The sequence below is a fragment of the Protopterus annectens genome, chromosome 3.part0 (genome assembly GCF_019279795.1).
Source record: "Protopterus annectens isolate FY-2018-M chromosome 3.part0, PAN1.0, whole genome shotgun sequence".
Lineage (NCBI taxonomy): Eukaryota > Metazoa > Chordata > Ceratodontiformes > Protopteridae > Protopterus > Protopterus annectens.
In genome coordinates this window covers 329,515,770-329,532,096 of record NC_056731.1, presented here as the reverse complement: position 1 = coordinate 329,532,096, position 16,327 = coordinate 329,515,770, and the positions used below count along the sequence as shown (strand labels likewise).

General features: G+C 40.8%; 1 protein-coding gene across 1 annotated transcript in view; it reads left to right on the top strand.

Annotated features, from left to right (window-relative positions):
* The window catches only part of PDIA4 (protein disulfide isomerase family A member 4), a 255,470-nt gene that overhangs the window by 111,365 nt on the left and 127,778 nt on the right, over positions 1–16,327 (top strand). Inside the window, 1 exon segment of the mRNA XM_044065584.1 lies at positions 1,942–2,100. Coding sequence (XP_043921519.1) covers positions 1,942–2,100 — 159 coding nt within the window.

Here is a 16,327-nt window from a genome sequence, read left to right as displayed (position 1 = left end):
TCAGCCATGTCCTCCTGTCAGAGCCTCCGTCTTCCTGTTAAATCCAGACCTGAGGCCAAACAGTTCCTTAAAGGGCTTCTGCATCTTAGACCACCAAGGAAGCCCAGCACCCCCTCCTTTGGGACCTCATCTTTGTGCTGGGAAAATCTCAGTCTGCCTCCCTTTGAACCAACAGCCTCTGCAAATTTCAAATTCTGAACCTGGAAGACTATTCTATTTCTAGCTCTCACTTCTGCTAGGAGAGTCTCCAAGCTACAGGCACTTGTGGCCATTTCTCACTTTCCTGTTTTTCACAAGGACATGGTGACCTTCAGGGCTTAACCCCCTCCTTCATGCTAAAATTCGTGAATAAGCTCTCTCTCAACCAGACCATCAGTCTGCCTACTTTCTTCTCCAGCCCACAGAACTAGGGGTGGGGTGGGGGTGACTAGGCATTCATAGACAGCCGAGGTTCTATTTGGGCAAAACTAAATCTATTCATAAGTCAGATCAATTGCTTGTCTCATTCTTGGAATCAAAGCTGGAATGTCCAGTATCTAAACAAACCATTGCAAGCTGGATCTCTTAAGTCCATCTCCATTTATTAATCACAACATGGCAAATCCTTGCCCTTGAGCTCACTGTACTAGGGCAGTGGCATCCACTCGGGCCTCTTGGACAGTTCTTCTTTCAACTAGCCAACAACCTGTAGGTTCTTTTCAGGTGTGGAAATCATCCATTTGTTCGGAATACTGCAACAATAATCTGAGAGGACAACATACAGTTCAGTAATAATTTCTCATAACTGTCAATGTCCTACTGATCGCTGTTGCAGTATTCCTTCCCCTCTGATTTGGTAATCATGTCTGTCTGTCTCTCTTTCTTTTTACTCTCCCCCCCCCTTTCCCCTGTAGGCAGGACCCTAGGACGAAGGAGGCTTCTTACAACTTCCTGCTTGGCTGCATTAAGCTGAACATTGACTTTCGGGGGTGTTCAGGCCGCTGGTTAGAGATAGTCTGAGGATCCACAGACATGCATCCACCTTGTATACCTATATGTTTGCAAGCTTTGCTCACACTTCAGATGTTCGACCAAGGGAAGGTTAAGCTTTGGTACCCCTGCCGAATGTCAGTAGTGATAAACACTTTGCTTGAAATACTGCAGCACTAATCAGTAGGACACCTACTGTTATGGTAAGTTCTTGGCAGAACCATACTTTTTCTGTGGGCAAGCATACTTTGAAATTGCTCCTAGGGTGATCACCTTTTCCAATAACCAAAGTGTGACAATTTTTATACTAATGGGAGATTTTGCAGGACAAATCATGCTCTTAACTGGTACAAATGGCTAGACTTCACTTTTTTGCCAAAATGGAAAAGTTTGTTCTTGTAGAATTTGAGTTTTGTGCAGTTTTACATAGCATTTATGCATTTCAAATACAAAGTGCTTGTTTTATACAACTAGTAAAGGAAACTTGGGAACTGTTTGGGCATTTGCTATTTTTCATGTTTTTTGCAGGATACAACTGCCCAAATAGAGATTGTCCTGAGAAAAAAGTCAGTTGGTAACCCTTTTTGCTCCTTATACTCACCTGTGGAGGAAGGGATGTGCCTGAAACTACTGACTAGTGTTATTCTTCAATTCTCACTTTCTAGCTACAGTGGTATGGAAAAGAGGAATTTATTTAAGAGGTGTATTAAGGATATGTTTGAAATGAAAATTACTTTGAAACTGGATTAACAGATTGGCATATTTTTAACGTATCTAATAATTTCAGATAATGAAGCAATGAAACCAGGTGAGTCTTTGTGTGGCCCATCATTAGTTTGATTTTATGTTTTAAATTGTTACAGATGTAGTAGACTTCTGGTGTTTAACTTATTTGATTAGCTTGTAGTAAATTGGAAACTTGTTACAAAGCATTTTAAGTCGTACTAATTTTGTTTATTGTTGGGTTTCTAGGAATTGTTGATTACATGACTGAACAAGCCGGCCCTCCATCTAAGCAGATTCAAGCTGTTAAGCAAGTTCAGGAGTTCCTTAAGGATGGTGATGATGTCATTATTGTTGGAATTTTCACTGATGAACAAGATTCGACGTATCAGACCTATCAAGATGCCTGTAAGTGCTTTGTTACTTGGCCATAATGATTGCAGTGTTTTGGCCCACAAAAATATGAACACTTTTCAGATGTTAACTTTAACAGATCAGAACCTATTGGCAAGACATTTGCTTTAACAAAGTATGTGCATTGCTTCAGGGTGTGCATGCGTGTGTGTGCGCATGTCTGTGTGTGCGTGTGGACATTCTGTTCTTGGCAGTGTCAAGTCAGATGTCTTCCAGTGCATGAGCTTGCAGTCTGAAATAATGGTCATTACAGGGCAGCTTAACTATTTAAAAAAAAAAGGAGGGGTGCTAACAGGGTTGACAGATTTCCGACTGAAAAAAGGTCTTTCACGCTAAGTGAGGACAAAAAAAAAAAAAAAAAAGTCTTAAGGTCTTTAAACACGGAGCTACTTCTGTTTAATACAGAACATCAAGCAGTTTTGCATTAAACACAAGTAGCTCCGTGTTTACCAGTTTTTGATTGGCCCATATGACAGTATACGAGCCAATCAAAAAAACGGAGCTGTGTTTAATGCGGAACTGCCTGATGTTCCGCATTAAACACAAGCAGCTCCGTGTTTATCGATTTTTGATTGGCCCGGCATACGGGCCAATCAAAAAAAAAAAAAAGCGGAGGGCTGTTTCACCAGGATTTAACCCGGCAGTGCGGGACTCTAGCTTGGGCTGCTGATCCCATGACAATCCTGCTCAAATAGGGACGTCAGGCAACCCTGGGTGCAAACTGCGCACATCAGTTCTTTCTTGCAGTCTCGTATATGGCCATTAGAGGACAACTCTGGTATTTAAAACAAAAAGAAAATAGAGCAAACATTTGGACATTATTTCTTTCTTTCTTGGTGGCCAGCGTAAGCAGTCATTTCAGCCTCACATTTTCACCATGTTTTTTTCTCAGATGTCTTGGTAAAGATTTTCACTTGATTCCATGTTTCATATTACACAAGTACAATTTTCCAGGTCATTGGTACACTGTGGTCCAGACAGCAGGTTCATTTAGTGGCCTGTGCACTGTATGGGTGGCTGGGGAGGAATGAAAAGAATGGACAACACCAGCTCGCTAATCGTGGGCTCATGGACTGGTGCTCATCTATCCCTTAGTAAGAGTGGCACCAGTGGGTTAGACTTCAGATATACATTCCTTCCAAGAAGCCTAATTATAGTGGGTATGAGCCTGCAGGTTGAAGTATTGCTTTTTAGTTGGGCAAAGTAGATGCACAACTGTATGCATGTGCACAGGAAATGTAGTAGGCATTGCATTATGCCCACAGTCCAAAAAAAAAAGGAAAGAGTAAAAGTTAAGAAAAGATAGTCTCCCGAGTCTTTGTAGGCTGGCTGCCAATAATCCCAAAATCTTACCTATTGTTCCTGGTGTTTTTGGATAAGGAGGGAAATTGGGGAACAAATGAGTCAGTGTAAGTAAGTGTCACAAGAAGATCTGGAGGGCACCCCCCTCCAAAAAAAATCATTAAAAAACAAGTACAGTTTTATTTTATTTAGAATACTTATTGTCTCCTGTGAAAGTTTCCAAATGTCACAGCCATCAGATTCCCTTCCCCAGATAATGTACATTTTTGACAAATCTTTCATCCCCTACACAACATTTTACTTTTAAACTGTATCACCATAAGCATCTTGGATATTATCCCTTCTAATGTTTCATAAAGAGAACCGGTACCAGGTAACCCTCCTGAAAAGCTCATCAGACTTTGATGGTGTATTTGAGGAGCTAAGCTGTCCATATTAATGATCACTGCTGCAAAATGGTGTTGGATATCCAGCCCGACTTGCATAGCTTTTGGATATTTTTTTGCTGGTGGCCTTCTGTACATCATGGACTTCAATGGGGAGATTTGTATAAAGGGAAGACAACTGTGCCATCGACTGTTCTTTTTTTTTTCCCCCACACTTAGAATTTGCAAGTCTGTCCATTACCATCCCTGGCAGCTCCAGAACAGATTTCAGGCATATCATTTTGTGAAGTTTCTTTATGTAGTCTGTCAATTTTGTTTGCACTTTATTGTGAATATGTTGCTTTAGAGCTGTATTTTTGAGATCTTTTCAAGATCTTTGTGCTTGATGCTGACTGGTTCCCCTGGTGGATGGCAATTTCACTGTTTTTTTGCCTGAATATTTGAATACATTTTAGAGTAATGTGTTTCTTTTTAGTATGGTAACCTTTTTAGTTGTACACCATCTACTATTAGTGCCTTCTTGGAACACAATAAGCTCCCAACTTTTTACATGAAGAACGTTCTTTAGTCATGGGGAGAGGTATCTCAAACCTGCAGTAAGAGACTGTTTGCTGGTTGATGCCTCTTCAGAGGCATACAATGGAATGCAGTCACCTCAAGCTACACAGCAAGTCTTCATAATCACATGGTAGTACCCAGTTATCTGAATTGACCAGCAAGCCCCATGCATAGCAAAAGGTTTGTCCTTCAACCAACATTCCTGTCATCTGTATGCATAAATTGTCTAGTCCTGGAGAAAGTACTTTCTAGTTTTTGGACTGCAAACTGAAATGTTCTGAGTACCCCTTGATTACACCAACTAGGCCTGATGCCTGCAAAGTCTAGTCCACCGGCATTTGTCTCATCCCCATTCTGTCTTAATTACAGGTAGTTAAAGAATATTATGTGGCTTCTTGGCCAAAGATCCATGTGGTGTAATTGTCTCCAAGACAGTCCTCTAGTTCAAGCACTACTCCCCCATTGAAAAAAAGAGCCCTAACCAGAACGGTCATGCACTTAGACATGGGAGCTGAAGAAGAGGACTTGGCTTGCACCTCTGAAACCAAATGGCTTTTTTGTTGTAACACTGGTTGTGAGTCTGTTTTCTTTTTTCTTTTTTAACCTTCCCTTCCTCCCAGGTTCACAGTGATATTTCCTTTCAGGATGTTGAATTCAATACAGGAGTATTTTAAACTGAAAGAATGAATTTTTTTGAGTCATGCAGATAATGCTTAGAGCCACTGGATTTAGAGAAGATTAAGCTAAGCCCAGTTTATCCAGTAATTAAGGTGTTTGAGAACACTTTCAGAAGTAACATTTGTACCATATTCTTGTCCCTATAAAAGGTAAATTTAATTACTAACCTGGTGGCTGCCCCTGCCATAATCATTGTTTTGTTTAAATGTAGCAACCACATCAAATCTGGTACCAGCTAATAATATTTTACCCCACACTAGTCACATTCCAGATTGACCAAAGAAAAAAGTTTGCACTTCACCCACCTGAGTATTACTGTAGTTAACGGTTGTACATATATACTCTATTGCCAGTGAGGTATATGAATGTGGAAGGCATATGTGCTGAGAGGCATCAGACAGTGGCTTAACACAGCATGGGTAAAAATAGTGCTTTTGCAAGGTGTCACCAGTGGGGCAAGTCAGAGGCATCTCCCTCCCTACAAAATAGGAGATGGCAAGAACCACTCTTTCCAGTCACCCCTCCCCCCAGCTACTACAGGTGACAAAGCTGCTATTCAGGGTCCACCCGCAACATAGGCTGTAACACAGATGTCCTGTAAAAGACTTACATTAATATTTACAAATGAATGCTTGAGCAACATAGCAGTATACTATTTAGTTGCTAGTGAGGAGGCGGGTATGTGGAACTTTGCAAGATGCCTTAACCTTGCCGTTAGGTGATGTGCCCAGGAGGAGGGGGAACCAACCATAACTAAGCTCGGTACATTACAGGCAGGTGAACAATCATAAAATATCTTTTACTTACTCTTAAGCAGCTCTTGGTAGACAAAATCTTAATGTCCTCTCTGGGGGTGGTTGGATGGGGGTGTTGCCACATCTAGGGTATGTTTCTTGTTAATTAGAAAATGCGGCTGGTATTTCTAGATTTGTGTCTACCAAAATAAAATAGGTGTAGAATACTGTTCTGCAAATTATGCACAGTGGTCCATTAAGAATGACCAGAAATATGTATTTTCTGAAAAACCTGCATATTTTACCAGCAGTTGTAAGAGCAGCCTACACCAAGTAGTGGCAGTCGAAGGATGGTAGGAATCTCTTGCTCCAGTTAAGTTGATTTCTTTATTTCAATAATCAACTTTTTAACTTCAGAAAGCATTTACTTTATCATAAGAGGGGGTAGGAGTTCTGTATAACTGATACAGTGAGTGGTAGATTACAAAATGCAAACCTTACAATATTAAATCTGATGTTAATCTTCATCTGTTCTTGACTTGTGGGTACGGTTCCGATCCTTGGAACGGATCCGGCTGATATATAGCTCGCATCAGCCAAAAAAATCTCTCGAGCTGCTAGTCTACCCACAATGCCCTGCTCCACAAACAGATGAAGTCGCCATAGATCTGGTAGAATGTGCCTTTACCAGCGTAGGGAGTCTTAAATACTCTTTCGTATAATGCAATCCCTCCACGATCTAGACATAGTAACCTTAGAAACAGATTTGCCCGAGGTTGCGCTTACAAAGGACACAGACAGATGTTCATCATGTTTCACTGTTGCAGTCATTACAATTGGGTTATCCTGTTGGCAGGCTACCCGCAGTCTGCCTGAATTCCAAAGTCTAGATCCGGCATCTGTTGCTGTCGCCTCCTCCCTGACGTCAGTGCGCCAGGGGTATAAAAGATGCAGCCGATGCCATTTTCTTCAATCTTTCTTGCCGTGCGGTGCCCGAAGCAAAAGCAGTTCGCAAGTGCTGGTCGGCCGACTCCTGAGATTTTCAAATTTGAATTTTGGATCCGAAGTCTTCATTAAAGCCAAGTACCCTGTTGGGGGAACTTTTTTTCTTGCTCCAGACCGATGTCAGAAAAAGTTAATAATTGTATTTCTTGTGGGAAGCAAATACCTCATAAGGATTTTCATTCTTATTGTATTCCTTGCCTAGGTCCTGACCATAACGTTGCTAGTTGTCGGTTTTGTGCTAGATTTAACCAATGCACTATTAAGCATCGGGACAATTTTGCATTCCATTACTTTGGCAGAAGATTATATTATATATTGCCGTCAGAATAGCCGACTACCGGAGTTTATAAAAAGCGCAAAGAAAAAGAAAAGGACAGGCATCAGAGATCCAAAACCGACGAGGCTTCTGCTAGGCCTGTCGCCGGTTCTCAGTGAGGCTCTTTCGCAGCCCCTGATGCCCGCTACCTCAGAGCCACAGGCTGCTTCCGACTCCCACATGGAGCTGACTAGGCCGCTGGAAACTCAAGGTATTGGACACTTGGAAACTATTCCCTCAGATGGGTCCGGAGCCGCTGAGCAGGCATCGGCTTCTGAGGGTGTTTTCAGGCCTACACAGTTATATGTGAAACCTACTTCAGCTTCAAAGGCAAAGACTAAAGCAGCTCTAAAGACAAAGAAACAAGTACAGCATTCTCCTGGACAGGCCACCATGCCTAAAAAACAGATGCTTAAAATGGCCGAAGACCTAATTACTTTGATCAGGGGTTCCCATCCCCCTCCTGATAAGAGGCCTAGGCAAGAGATATAATACGAATCTTCAGACTAGGTTTCCATTTCCTCCGATTCCTCCGATTCCTCCTCTGAACAGGAATATTCTTTTCCTCCCTATGAGGATTCTGATGCTGAAGAATCTATCCCTTCAGCCTCTCCTCCTGAGGATTATTCTTTTAGGAAGACCATGCATACTATAAGGGAACATTTCCACTGGGAGAGCCAAAATTACTCAGAATCCAAGAAAAGGCTCGGAGACTTCCTTTTATTGCCTCAGCACAGGCCCCTTGCTATCCCACCTGTTTTAGACCTTGTGGATGATTTGTATTTTCAGAGTCCAGTCTATCTCCACACTCTTTACCACCAGCCCCTGTTAAGCCAGACAGATACTATAGGGTTCCTGATTCACATAAATTTCTTTATAAAAACCCTGCTGCTGACCCAGAAACCATCTCTCAGGGTCCCAAATGGGTCAAGGCTTCCACTGCAAAAAAAACTATCCCCTCTGATAGGGATTCTAGGGCCCTGGACAGATGGGGTAAAATGATTTATACTTCTGCTACCTTGGCTGTAAGAGCTTTAAATTGCCAATTTCATATGCTTAAATATCAGCAATATCTTATGTCACTGCTTAAACAGAAAATGTTAACAAATTCAGTGTGTGCAGAAAACAAAGAAATGCAGGATTTATTGCATGCAGCTGAACAAGTAGGAAAGCATACTTGGCAGTGTGGTTTTGATTCTCTAGAGACCTCCTGCAGGGCCGCTGTTACAGGTTCTGTCATTAGGAGGCATGCTTAGTTAAAAGAACAGAATCTGCCTGATCATGTTAAAGCAAAATTATTAGATGCTCCATTACAGCATGATACTTTGTTTGGTGTTAAAGCAGAAGAGGTGTTGAAGAAAATGGAGGACAAAGCTAAATCTATGCAAACAGTGAAGGATTTCTTGTAAGTACAGCCTCCCAGATTTAGCAGGAACTGGCCTACAAAGAATTGGTCCTTTCCAGTGTCAGGCAGGCCACAGAGAGGCAGATCACAGCCCCAAGGCTCATACAGGCCTAAACAATGGGGTGCTACTACCTCCAAAAGCGGAGAGGAAAAATCACAGCCATACAGGAAACAGTCTCAATGACTTTCCCCTGCCAGCACCAAGCACTTATCTTCTGGCAGCCCCTTTGGGGGGGAAACTGACACTTTTTTCACAAAATTGGCATGTAATCACCCAGGACAAATGGGTCCTAAATATTGTATCACAAGGCTACAGGTTCCACTTTCACACCCTGCCAAGGCCAAATGGTATGCTGGACCTGCCACGCAATCAATGGGCAGAGGCACAAAAACAAGTTTCATCCCTCATGAACATGAGAGCTATTCAGTTAGTACCATAGCAAGAGCAGGGACTAGGATCCTACTCAAGGCTATTCTTGGTGCCCAGAAAGGACAAAGCCTTGAGACCAATACTGGACCTGTCTATCCTAAACACATTCCTGGATATTCCAAAATTCAAAATGTTAACTAAGCAGCAGCTTCTGCCCATGCTGGGCAAGAGGGCTTGGCTTGTGACTTTAGACCTAAAAGAGGCATACCTGCATGTCCCAATCAGACAGTCATGCAGAAAATACCTCAGATTTATAGCTGGCTCAATGCATTACCAATTCTCTGCACTGTCCTTTGGCTTATCTACTGTGCCCAGGGTCTTCACAAAATGACTGCCACCAGTGATTGCATTTTGCAGACAAAGAGGAATACAAATATATCCTTACTTGGACGGCTGCCTTATTCAAGCAGAGAACAAGGACATTCTACTACAGCATCTGGCGTTTGTAAAAAGATTACTAACCGGTCTAGGGCACACAGTAAACGAAAAGAAATCAAAACTCCATACCCTCTCAAGAGATAATATTCCTGGGTGCAAGCTTAAATACAACTGCCCAGATGGCTTATCTCATGCCAGACAAACACGGACAACTGACTATTTGTTTCAAAATGTTGGCAACAAAGACCCAGTTATCTGCAAGAAAAATTCTGCAGGCTTTGGGTTTCATGGCATTCTGCTAATTCCATATGCAAGACTGTATAGGAGGAAACTTCAATGGTATCTAAAAAGTGTTTGGTCTCAACATTGCCACAGCCTGGAAACAATAGTTACCCTCATTCCCTGCCTGCAACAGGAGTTTCGATGGTGGGCAAAAGCCTGTTACCACAACATGGGACAGCCATTCACCTTGCCCACAGCCAGGCAGACATTGACAACAGATGCATCAGATTATGCCTGGGGGGCCCATATGGCAGAAAGATGTATTCAGGGCACATGGTCCGCAAGTCAAATGCATCTACATATCAATCAAAAAGAGATGCTAGCTGTTCAGAATGCCCTGACAGCCTTCAAGGATCTACTTCATCCAGGACAAATACTGATAAGGACGGACAATACTACAGTTATGTGGTACATAAACAAGCAGGGAGACGCACATTCCTACCCCCTCTGCAGACTAGCCATGAACTTGTGGGACACAGCATTGACTTACCGAGTACATATGCAAGCACAATTCCTGCCAGGAAGGACAAATACTCTGGCAGACGAACTAAGCAGAAACCTAATGGATCCCCACGAGTGGAAATTAGATCCACAAGTCTTCACCATGATAACAAGGAACTGGGAATGCCCGGACATAGACCGATTTGCCTCTCCTCCCAACTACAGAAATTCTGCACAAGGACTTATCACAAGCAAGTATAGAATATGGATGCTCTATCTTTCAGCTGGAAAGACCTAACAGTATATGCCTTTCCTCCTCTGCCTCTCCTCCCCAAGGTACTTCTCAAGGTCAGACAAGAGAAACCAAAAATGATACTGATTGCCCCAGACTGGCCCTGGCAGCACTGGTACCCAACCCTAAAGAGCTTGTCTCAATGCCCAGCTTGGACATTACCTCAAATTCCTCACTTATTGACCCAACAAGACAGTCAAATACTGCACAGCCAACTCAGGACCTTAAACCTGGCAGCATGGCGGATAATGTAGCCAGTCCAGGCACACCTCTCTCTAAATCAGTGATGGATGTTGTTTTGGAGGCCAGGAAGGCCTAGCACCAGAAAATCTTATGCAGAAAAATGGAAGAGATTCTGTACTTGGAACCAGGCACAAGGTTTTGACGCAATTGTTCCAAATATTCCTCAGATTTTGCAATACTTAACTGAGATGCTTGATAAAGGCCTTTCTTTTTCATCAATTAAAATTCATGCCTCTGCCATTTCAGCTCATTACAATACAGAACCTCCTGTCTTTTCTCATCCATTACTAAGACAGTACCTCAGAGGGGACAAAAACATAAGACCCCCAAGGAGAGCACCAATACCTGCATGGGACCTCAACTATGTCTTGGAAAAACTCACACTGCCTCCGTTTGAACCAGTCACTGCAGCTGATGTTAAATTCCTATCCTGGAAAACAGCTCTGCTCCTAGCAATAACCTCTGCTAAACGAGTCTGAGTTACAGGCATTCATGGCTGTGGAACCTTTTATCATTGTCCATCCTGACAGGGTTTCTCTGCGGACAAACCCTACATTTATGCCTAAGGTAGTGTCCAGTGTGGCCCTTAACCAAACAATTCATTTGCCTACCTTTTATCCAAACCCACAGAATAAGGGTGAGAGAATTCTGCATTCTTTGGACATTCACAGGCAGCTACGCTTCTACTTGGACAGAACCAAAGCTTTCAGAAAGACTGAACAACTTCTAGTGGCATATGCTGCAGGATCACAAGGAAAGCCTATCTCAAAGCAGACAGTTTCAAAGTGGATAGGTCACTGCATTCATTTCTGCTATTCACAGCATGGCAAATCAGTGTCTAAGGGCATTAGGCCACATTCAACCAGAGCAGCAGCCACTTCAGCAGCCTTCCTCAGAGGAGTACCAACCAAAAACATCTTAGAGGCTGCAACTTGGAGTTCAGTGCATACTTTTACAAAGCACTATCATTTACCTCTCTACTCTAAATCCAGGGCAGGATTTGCCACTACAGTTCTGCAGGGCCTGATAGCCTCTCCTAAACCTATTTAGCACCAGCCTCCCAACCTTAGCTTTGGGATTCAACCCAATTGTAATGACTGCAACAGTGAAACACTATGAACATAGTACGGTTGAGTACCTACCATAAATATAGATGTTCAAGTGTATTCACTGTTGCAGTCCAGGTTACCCACCCACCATCCCCCTTTTCCTTTGCTGGGACTTGTCTGTACTTCTCTATTCTATGCAACCTATGTGGTGTATTTGCTTGTAGATGAAGGAAAAGTTGTTTTTTGTGCATGCATGCATGCTCATTAGCATAATTTACCCTACCATTTTAGGGGCACCTGACATCTGGGGCAAGAAAAATTGAAGAAAATGGCGTCTGCTGCATCTTTTATACCCCTGATGCACTGACGTCAGGGAGGAGGTGACAGCAACTGACGCCGGACCTAGACTTTGGAATTCAGGCCGACTGCGGGTAGCCTGCCAGCAGGATAACCCAATTGTAATGACTGCAACAGTGAATACACGCGAACATCTACATTTATGGTAGGTATCCAAAAAAGAGAAGCACCACTGATCCACAGGCACAAAGGTTTAATAAATAACAGGAACCAGCAGAAAAAAAAACGAAATATAGACAGGACACAGTGAAAATCATTAACGTTCTATAAAGTATCGTTTTCATCATCAACTTCATCAGATAGCTGTTAACTTTCAATCAGTCTCTTTACTTTATAGGGCTGGCAATTGATTATCCTCCAATGAAATGTGAAATTCAATTAAACAAATGTATAAATATTATTGGTCAGCTGACGCAGTTAGTGGGACTTCTGACACCCATGAGCCAATCCATGGCCACGCTGCTATCGTCGCTACCACCTCCAGGGAACCAGGAAAGCGAACGCTTCACAAAGATAGAATGGCGTTTATACTAGAAATGGATAATCGAGTGAGCGAAATGAATAATGGAATAACAAATAATAGTATTGAAGGCTTTCCCAGGATATTTTTAACCAGCGACAACGAGGGTGATTCTCCTAAAGAAGCGAGGAGCATTACCAATACTATTAGGAATCAGAAGACAACTGAAAGTATTAAAACTGTAGCAGGTTCCAAAAAACAACTTTCAGACATTCTCAATGCAAAATTTGATTTCACATTAAAAGCTCCTGTGTCTGTTAACAATGGGACATATAGTAATATGTTAGAGGACTTGGACTTTTTTCTATACAAATTTAAAATGTTGGAAATGGACAATGCATATTTGAAACATTGCCTGTCACTAAATATAGTACCTAAAGGATTGAGAGTCTGTAAATATCCCAATAATGTTATTGAAGGTAGTGTTTTTCATTGCGATTTGATAGCAGTGTTTGACAAATGTGGAATGGAAGTCATGAGAGCAATTATAAAGAATAATGAGATGGAAATGGAGAAGTTGTATGTTAAAATTCCACACATTAACAAGGGTATTACAAGTGATTTGTTTTTCACAATAGAAGATGAAAAAGCTAAATATTTTAAACTATTGAAGAATATAGAGATTAAGTGCACAGAAGTGCAAAACAGGAAATTTAATAAGATAGAAAGGGATCTTAATGAATATAAAACCAAAACCCAAATATAGGGTTAGAAGAAATAATGGTGGTTACAATTGTGAAAATTTTGAAACCAAAGGTAATGAGGATGTTGTTTTTACTGATGAAAATTTTGACACAGAATTCCCACCTTTAAGAAAGTCTGAAAGGCTCAGATCAAAAACTTCAGCTGAATATAATTCAAAAAACTACAAGGGCAACCAGTGGAGACCTCAAATGAGGAATCCGGTAAGATGGACTTAGCTGAAGGTATAGTTAACGCGGGATTTAAATGGACATACAAGGATTTTAGTATTTAGTATTTACAATTATACTAATTATCCTATAAACATTACTACTTTTGACTTATTTTCTAAAGGGTTTGAGTTTATCCCGGTACAGAAAACTAATATTTTCAATTTATTGGTTGTTCTCAAATTATTTTTAAGGAAAAAGAACTTACAACTAATGTTCAATGGTAAAACCACTCAAAGAAATGAGAACAGTTTAAGATGTAAAAGTACCTTTAAACCCCCACTACACCCACAATTAAAAAATTTTGAAAGAATCTTAGAAAACACATTAAAAACATCGTTAAAACAGAACCATGTGAAGCAAAATCTGACATTATTAGAAAAAACTATGTTGGGTGAGATTTGTAATGATAAAAATCTTACCGAGTTATGAAACCCGACAAAGGTGGGGGAACGGTATTCATGGAACATATAACATATGAGGGTAAAATGATGGAAATTTTAAATAATTCAGAGAAATACACTAGAACCTCCATTAATGAGATTAATATAGCCTACAGGAAGATTCACGTACTTCTCAATTACTTGCTGATTGAGGGATTGATTGATTTAGAAACTTTTAGATATCTAAAAGTAGAAACACCCAGAGTACCATCTATTTTCGGAATTCCGAAAATACATAAAGATGTTAATGACCCACCTTTGAGAGCAATAGTATCAGCTAAGGGTTCTGTAACTGCACCCCTTGCAAAATATGTGGACCTAAAGGTTAAGGGTCTGGTTACTAACAACAAAAATATTTTAAAGGATTCATGGGATTTATTACGGAAGTTAGATCACTCACTATGTTCTGAAGAATTATCTTTTGGTACCCTGGATGTTATAGACTTATTTACCAGTATTCCCCATGACATTGGTTTAGAATGGTTTGAAGAAATGCTGATAGAATACCAAACACTAACGCATAGTGAATTTAGAACTGTTCTGGTACTTATGGAAATGGTGTTGAAGAATAATTTTATATTCTTCGAAGGTGAATACTTTAAACAAGTGAGAGGTGTGGCTATAGGTGCACATTGTGCCCCCACATATGCCAACATTATTATGGCCTACTGGGAAAACCATTTTTTGTTAAATTCTATGTATAAAGAGTACTGGGTATTCTGTGGTAGATTTTTGGATGACTTGTGTTTTTGTGGAAAGGTGATCAAATTTCTTTCGAGAACCTGTTTAAACATCTTAATAAAACGACGAGTTGTTTACATTTTACATATAAATTTGAATATCATATATTAAATTACTTAAATCAATTTGCCTCCAAAGTGTATAGAAAAGAGACATTTTCTAACTCCTACTTGCACTATACTAATTCCCATCCCTACTTTCAAAAAAGAGGGGTGATTAAGGGACAGTTAGTTCGTATAAGTAGGATGACCTCTGATAATGAGTGGTTTAACAAAGAATGTGAATGGTTAAAAGAACAATTTCTGAACAGGGGTTACCCTGCTAGTCTATTTGATGAAATACACAATGAAGTACTGGAAGGTAGGAATACTAAGTTTGCCCCAATTATAGGTACAGCGTTAAATGAAGTTACAACGCCTCACAAAGAGAATTTAACAGATACATATAGTGCAGGTATTATAACCACTTATGACGGCCAGTCTGGCCTGATAAGGAAAATAATAGACAAAGAGTGGGGAAACTTTGCTAAAATATCTGACCTTAATTACATATTCGATGACAGCCTCAAATATGTTTACCGTAAAGGTAATACCATCAAAAACCTAATAGAGAAAGGTTCAAAGAGATTTGTTACCAAAGGGGTAGTAAACAAAAGAGGGCTGTTTAAATGTGGAGCATGTAATTACTGCACCCACCTAATAACTGGTGACTGTTACTATCTAAATGCAAGGAAAAGGAAACTTTATTTGAACGTACATGTAAATTGTAATACAAAAGGAATAATATATTTATCAATATGTAAAGAATGTGGTTCTTTTTATATTGGCAAAAGTGAAAGAAAGTTGAAACAAAGGATTTATGAACATCTATATGATATTAGGACCAAGAAGGATAGTAATGCACTATATAAACATACTAATCCATGTGTAGAAGCCAAGTTCCAGTTTTTTGTGTTAGAGGTGGTGGAAACTGACCCTAGGGGAGGAATGTGGGAAACCCGAGTGGAATATAGAGAATTATTTTGGCAAATTGTACTTATGAATCCACCAGGTTCCCAGGACTGAATGATATGATCTCCCTGGGTCCAGTACTTAAATTAAGATCCGCTAAACTTGAAAAATCAACCATGTTAAGTTGTCAATCTCGCCTTCATTCTTGCTTGATGGGTTCGGAGCCGATCCTCGGCTCCGACTCGGCACTTGCTTTAGCTCGAGAACTCCTTTTACCAGCTCGAGGCAGCCCCATATCCCATGATGCAAGGCGGTAAGTACCCAGATCTCGTTTGCCGCTTCGCTTGGGAGGTCTTCTTTTTACCAGCTCCTGGTAAGTTGTTCACATTTGTGATATTTAAGCCCCTTTTTAGTCTAAAACTCCTTTATTGATAGTTTAAGTTTATTTTTCTACCCTTTCTGACAGAAATTCCCTGTCTCCTTTAATTTTTTGTTAGTCAATTTTTCCCTATCCCATCCCCCTGTTAGGGTGTGTGTGTTGGTTTTTATAGAATACCTCTTGGTATTTTGTTTAACTTATTTTTGACTGGTGTGTGTGTGTGTTGTGTTTTTCGCACCATGTCAAAGGAGAGGGTCTCAGGTTTTAAGAAGTGTGACTCGTGCTGTCAGAAGATGTCTCTGACAGACGGTCACACTTCTTGCCTGTATTGTCTGGGCCCTCTTCACCTGCAGGACTCCTGTGCTATTTGTCACTCCTTCAGCCAGAGAGTCCTGCAGGAGAGACGTAATAAGTTGATTCT